The sequence below is a fragment of the Camellia sinensis genome, chromosome 4 (genome assembly GCF_055761805.1).
Source record: "Camellia sinensis isolate YWXY chromosome 4, ASM5576180v1, whole genome shotgun sequence".
Taxonomy (NCBI): Eukaryota; Viridiplantae; Streptophyta; class Magnoliopsida; order Ericales; family Theaceae; genus Camellia; species Camellia sinensis.
In genome coordinates this window covers 100412154-100419239 of record NC_138964.1, presented here as the reverse complement: position 1 = coordinate 100419239, position 7086 = coordinate 100412154, and the positions used below count along the sequence as shown (strand labels likewise).

General features: G+C 37.4%; 2 protein-coding genes across 2 annotated transcripts; one reads left to right on the top strand and one right to left on the bottom strand.

Annotated features, from left to right (window-relative positions):
- The first annotated feature begins 3581 nt into the window (after positions 1-3581).
- Positions 3582-4232, top strand: LOC145823923 (uncharacterized). Its single transcript, XM_082923486.1, has one exon. The coding sequence runs from the start codon at positions 3582-3584 to the stop codon at positions 4230-4232; it is 651 nt and encodes a 216-aa protein (XP_082779612.1).
- Positions 4233-5061: 829 nt separating this feature from the next.
- On the bottom strand, positions 5062-5604 carry LOC114322372 (uncharacterized). The gene has a single exon (XM_028269669.2). It carries the CDS (start codon positions 5602-5604, stop codon positions 5062-5064), a length of 543 nt encoding a protein of 180 aa, XP_028125470.2.
- Between the last annotated feature and the right edge of the window lie 1482 nt (positions 5605-7086).

The following is a 7086-nucleotide window of genomic DNA, read 5'->3' as shown; positions in this document are numbered from 1 at the left end:
TTTTATAGTATTACAAAACATTTATTGTGTGGATCGATTTTTTTTTTTAGTCCAATAAAATTCATTCTTAATTCATAGGGCTCAACTAGCAACCACCTACCACCGGGGGTGGTGGTCTAGTGAAGAAGGTATCTTTCTCTACAGGCGTGACCTAGGTTCGATTCCTGAGAGGTGCAAATTCTACTGCTTTGCAGTTGGCTCCCTTTGGAGACCTCACATGTACTTCTCTTGAAACCTGAGCTCATCTGTAGCGTGTGGTTGAGTTCTATTAGCGCCTCGATGATAGATCTCTTCCTTTGGATTGGATTAAATCAGGCCAGCAACTAGCTACCCAGGACCTGGACCTCTCTGAATGCAGTGATTACACCTTAAAGTATCATTTTTTACAGTTCAAAAAAAAAAAAGAGCAAAAAACTACAACAAAAAAAAAAATGCGTTTTTCATATTAAACCATAACATTTTAATTTTAACAATTTGAATCCTGAATTTTTAACCGTGTCCCAATGTTGACCATCCATCTGTTTTCATTTGTTTCTTTTAACTTTTTACACTTATTTAATACACACGTCGCTTTTTGATTCGACCATAATTATTATAATTATTTTATTTCTAAATTACCTTCTTTTTTTTCTATCAGCTCTCTCTTTCTCTTTCTCTCTCACTCTCTCTCTCTTTCTTGCAAGATGAATGATCGCCAAACTCCGGATGCCCCATCGCTTCCAGGATGAATAATCGCCGACCTCTAGATGCTCCATCGCTAACCTCCATCCGTTCGCCAACCTCTATACACACCGCCCCTACGCTACCACAACATCTTCCACACCTCTCTCTCTCTCTCTCTCTCTCTCTCTCTCTCTCTCTCTCTCTCACAATCGCCTTTTTCCTCAAATCCATATCAGAGCTCTCTGATCAAACTGGTTCGCCGGAGTGATTGGAGTAGAATCTTGATCAACCCATGGATGAAGAAGCAGGAAGACTTAAAAACATGTACAAAGAAAAAGTAAGATGCATAATTATTTGTTGATGTTGATGAACTGATTAAAAAGCTAATTGTTTATATATCTAACATGAATTTGTAATTGAGCAGACCTTGATTTCTTCTATTGTGTTTGCATTGTACCACTGGTTTGGTTGTTTAAACAATGAAGAGAAGAACATAAATCTTACTGCGTTTTTGTTTGATCAATGATGATTTGAAAATTATTGTGCAATATGAAAATTTTTGGATTTGGGAAATTTTGAATTCAAATCTCAACAAATTACCCATATTCTTGTTTGCAAACCTGATGATAGTGTGAATTCTATAGAAATAGTTTCCAGATCTTTTTTTTTTCTTTTTTTTTTTTTGTTAAGAATAATTGTCAGGCTAAAGGATACTGTAACTAATAGAGATACATTGATGTTTAATTCAAGGATTTGCTTTTGAATCCTACAGAAGTTCTCTTCATTATTGCTTCTATGATTGGCATTTCAGAGTCTTGGAGTGGTCTATCGAGACTTAGGAACATCTCCCTTATATGTGTTCTATAATACTTTTCCTTATGGAGTTAGAGATCCAGAGAATGTTATTGGAGCTCTTTCATTGATCATAGTTTGCAGGTGAATGAGAACGGCAATGAAGATGATGATGATGAGAGAGAGCTGATAGAAAAAAAATGGGACTGATTGATGACAGCAAGAAAGGAAGATAGGGTGGGAAGAGGAGGGTGAGAAGAGAAAAAGTGTTGGAATAATTTTAGAATAAAATAATTATAATAATTATGGATGAATCAAAAAGTGACACGTGTATCAAATAAGTATAAAAAGTTAACGAAAACAAATGGAAATAGATGGAGAGTCAATATTGGGACACAGTTAAAAATTGAGAATTTAAATTGTTAAAATTAAAATGTTGAGATTTAACGTGAAAAACACATCAAACCCTAAGAATTTTTTTTTTGTAATTTTCCTAAAAAAAAAAATACTAGCAACTACCTTGCTGGGTACACCGAATTACAAGAGTCGCGACTACTTGACCGTATCCTCATCCTAGATTCCACAAATTGAAAAGTGAGAAATATCTGTCCTTCGTTGCTAATGGGGAGAAGCGAGCCGCCTTCATTACTCAAAGAGGTCTCCATCAGGGCGACCCAATTTCACCTTACCTGTTTACTTTGGTTGCTGATGTTCTCTCAAGAATGATTTCCAAGAGCACTTTTGATAATCGGTTTCAGGGCATAAAGTTGAGTCGAGATTGCCCCATCTTGTCCCATTTAATTTTTGCAGATGATGTCCTCCTTTTTTCTACTGCTTCCGTGGCCCAATGTCAACTTTTGAAAACTTGTCTGGAGGAGTATTACCTTGCCTCGGGCCAACTGATCAATTGGGAGAAGTCCAGCATTCGTTTTTCAACCAACACCCCAGTGCCACTTCAACAAGAGATCTGCTCGTTTATGGGCTTTGCCCCCATGTTGCACAATTCCAAATATCTTGGTCTCCCTTCCTTTTGGGGCCGATCAAAGACGGAAGTTTTCGGGTATTTGATTGAAAGGGCTATTCAAAAAATGCAAGGTTGGAAGCAGCATTTATTATCTCAAGCGGGTCGGGAAATACTCCTTAAATCGATGGTACAAGCAATCCCAACCTATGCTATGGCTTGTTTTGCCTTTCCCAAAAAATTTTGCGATCAACTTAATGGTTTTATGAGTAGTTTTTGGTGGGGAGGAGATCCGGATGGTTGTCGCATTCATTGGGTTAACTGGAAAAGTCTTTCAGTTGCTAAGTCACAGGATGGTTTGGGGTTCCGAGACTTCAAGGCATTTAATTTAGCTCTTCTGGCCCGACAAGCTTGGTGGATCTTGAAATTTCCTCATTCCTTCTGCGCGAGAATTCTGAGAGGGATCTACTTCCCTCACACGGATTTTATGCAGGCACAAAAAGGGAGGAAGGCCTCTTGGGCCTGGGCTAGCCTGCTCCAAGGTAGGCAGTTGCTTGAGCACGATGTTCGCTGGCAAGTGGGCAACGGTAAATCTATCAAGTTTTGGGAGGACAAGTGGATACCAAGTTTACTCGAGTTTCAAATTCCGAACTCTCGACCGCCAGATTGCAGTATCTCACAAGTCTCTGATGTTATTGTCCCTAATAGCACTGAATGGAATATCAATAAATTGGGAAGTGTAGTTAGTGCAAAGGTTCTTGCTCATATTCGGTCCATACCCATCTCATGTGAAGACCAAGCTGATGTGGTCATCTAGCATTATACTCCAAAAGGTAACTATGAGGTTCGCAGCGGTTATCATATTGCAATTCAAGATTCTCTCCAGTTTGACTCCAAGCTGGCGGCCTCCCCCTCTTTTTCCCCCCCGGCGAGCATGTGGAGTTTGATTTGGTCTCTTAACATCCCTCCGAAAGTTCGTCACTTTTGGTGGCGTGTGTGTCAGAATAAGTTAGCTACAAAGGAAAACCTGTTTCGCAGGAAATGTGCTCCATCGAGTCAATGCCCAGCGTGTGCCTGTCCGGTTGAATCCATTGAACACCTTCTGTTCCACTGCCTTTGGACTAGGACTGTCTCGTTCGGTAGCGACCTTGGCATTTGAGTTGATATGCAAGTTTGCAATTCTGTTGCTGAGTGGACTTACTCTGTTATGAATATGTGTTCTAACAAATCAGAACAGCTAGAAATCATTGGGAAAGTGGCGATGGTGGGTTGGTGTATTTGGAAATCTCGAAACGACTGGGTCTTTAACCACAATCCCCTAAATCCCACGGTTACTTTGCATCAAGCCACAGCTGCCTGGAGAGAGTTATATGTGCTTAATCACCTTGGTGCTCGACAGTCGAATGCAGCAGTGTCCGAGCCCCCTCGCCGCAGATGGAGTCCACGAGGTCTGGGCCACTTTAAGCTTAATTGTGATGCCAGCTTCACTAAAGACGGGTCAAAAGCTTCCCTGGCTGCCATTCTTCAGAATCGGGAAGGTCAGCTGGTCGATGGTCGCACTTCTATTGTTCATGTATCGTCAACTTTGCAAGGGGAAGCCCTAGCGGTTCGAATGGCTTGCGCCTTTTCTCAAACGCTCAACCTCAACCAAATTAGTATGGAAGGAGATAGCAAAACAGTCATCGAGTTGAGTGTCTCTGAACTAGTTCCTCCATGGGATTGCATGGCTATTATATATGATATTCGCTCTGCGAAGTCTCGGAACAACATTTCTTTCTGCTGGTCGCCTAGAAGCTCCAATCGTGCGGCTCACTAGGTAGCTTCTCGCAACTTGACAGGCATGCTTCCCCTCGACTGGGTTGCCCATCCTCCTCCGGCGCTTAGGGCTATCTTATCTTTGGACTCTTTGTAAGCCGGTTGGCATTTTCTTGTTCAAAAAAAAAAAATTCAAAAACCACTCTCCTGCGCCTCTTTCCATCAAAAACTACAAGCTGTTGGTCTTATAAAAGTCCAGCCTGCGTTATGTGATGGACACTTCGTAGAGAGAAGATATGTATGAACAAGATATCCAACAACAGAAAAAGTGGAGAATGATTGAATAGAGGAATTTCTGAATATTTTAGGAATTTCAAATATTTCAGATGGTGACTAATTTTTTTAATAAATCATTTCTTCAAACAAAAGAGATTATGTAAATATTTACTCAAAATCTCAATTATCAAAAAATGCATCAAACTTTCAATATATACAACTCATATAAGTTGAGAATAACTACAAGTGGTTAACAAAATTTTAAAATTTTCATTTTAAAAATATACTTTTTACATGTATTTTGATATGTTTCAAGCTTAGGCATGACAATCATTACAAAAGAGTTGGTCTTGAGAGGCCTAGAGACTCTGTTGAATTTTGTTTCGATGATCTAAATCATTTAATTTATAAAAAAAAAATTAGTTAATATGATAATTAAATTAGTTGATGATTTCAATCAACATAAATATTTCATAAATAATATATAAATTTTACAAAAAGAAGAATTCCAATAATTAAAACGAAACAATAATAAGTTTAAAGCCCAACCTTACTAGTACTATTTAGCAAAAAGTAGAAGAAATCCAATTCTCTCCTCTCAAACATACATTGAGTTATTGCAAGGTCGAACCTGGTGTGTAAATGGCAGGATCAGGCCACCCATCACCACTCTGAAAACCCATCAAGTTGTCAAAATTGTTACTTGAACTCTGCAACTCCGATTTCGAATTCAGATTTTCTCCAAACTCACCCAATTGCACTATCGACCCATGATGTGGATTCAAACCCTCCATCAAACTCCCAAATTGCCCATCCGCCTCTATCATCGGACGGCCCCGCTCGAGATCCGATGGTTCTGGTGTTGCGTCGGCTCGAGCTGTGGTGGAAGATGAAGATGAAGAAGAAGAAAAAGAAGAAGAGCGTTTGGGGTTTGAAGAAGAAGTGCGCTTGGTGTTCTTGCTGCGAGTGCCACCGCCGACTGGTACGTTGCGAAGAGTGCCTCCTTTAGTCCAGTACCTCTTGCAGTTCCTGCAAAAGTGGCGTGGTTGTGACGTATTGTAGTTGTTGTAGTAACAGAATTTGGTGTTCGTAGATTCACACCGTGGACATTTTAGCTGCTCGTGTTCTGGGAATTGGGGATTCATTTGTTGATACATTGATGGGTCTTGCATTTTTTACACAAAAATTGATTGATCAGAACTTGGAGGTTTTGTTGTTTTTAGTTTTGGGTTTTTGATAATTGGTTTGTTGGGTTTGTTAAAGGGATTGGAGTTTGGAAGATGTGAGGTGGTGACAAAGAAGAGAAAAGAAACAGAGAAGAGGACAGAGAAAAAAGGGTTGAGAAGAAAAAGAGGATTTAAAGGAAAGTTGAAGCTGTACAAAGTGGGAGTTTCTTGGAGAAAAGCAGAACACAGAAAGTGAAGGAAAGTGCAGAAATCCGAAAGCTTTGGGTTTGGACTTTAACTTTCATCGAAGAACCTTTTTAAAAAACTCAAAAATGTTTCAGGTTCAATTTGTATTAAGAAATTTGGGTATGCATTGCCAACTCTCTCTCTTTCCCAGTGTGAACAGTGATAGCGATGACCAGACTTCTCATCATATAGAGGGAGAATGTCTCTCTCTCTCTCTCTCTCTCTCTCTCCTAATTGCTGTCACTCTGGTTGGAACTTGGATTTACTATGCTGGTGGGGGAAATTGTTGCGTGTTTCTGATCAAGTTTAGGCATGGGTAACGTTGCTCTTTCGTTCACACTAGGGGTGTGTTTGATTGGGAGATAAAAAAATTATTTATTGTGCAGATTGTAATTTGAGAGAAGCATTTAATTTGGTATTTGTGTTTTTTTTAGTTCGCCGGATATAGAATCTAACTGGACTCTTTATCTCCATATGAGGGACTATACTATTCTATGTGAATTGGATGGTGTAATTAGATTGGTAAAATTTATTATAAATACTATTTTAATAATTTAAATTGTTTAATATAAAAAATTTGTTAAGTAATTTATTTTTATTTCGAATACTAATTATTTTTTTAAATAAAATATATTTTTACTAATAATTTATTTTTAAAATTATATTTATTATTAAACCGTTTTTATCAAAATACAACTCGTCACTCTATGAACTGGAAAAGTCATGTCCGGCTAGGCATTGCTCCAAGAATTAGGAAAAATTACAAATATGATATACTATAAAAAAAAAATTATAACATAGGTGTAATTTTTCTCTAGATAAAGAAATCATAAGTAGAACTTTCATCTTTTTGATAAATAATTTCTATACTTTTTGTTATTTTATAATTTTTTTTTTTATAAAATGTGTTTAAATCGTAGATTTAAAAATACAAACAAAGAGGTGGATGAAATTTTTTAATTATATTTCATTGACATTTTATTTATCTTTTCTTTTTCTTTTTCTATTTATGTTTCTCTTTCTAAATTCATGCTCAAATTCATAATTCAAATGAAATTTTTTAATTATATTTCATTGGCATTTTATTTATCTTTTCTTTTCCTTTTTCTGCTTCTGTTTCTGTTTCTCTTTCTAAATTCATATTCAAATTCATAATTCAAATATAAGTTAAAATTATTGGTTTAAATAATATCACTCATTAGTTTTTGGTTGATGTTTTAAGATACC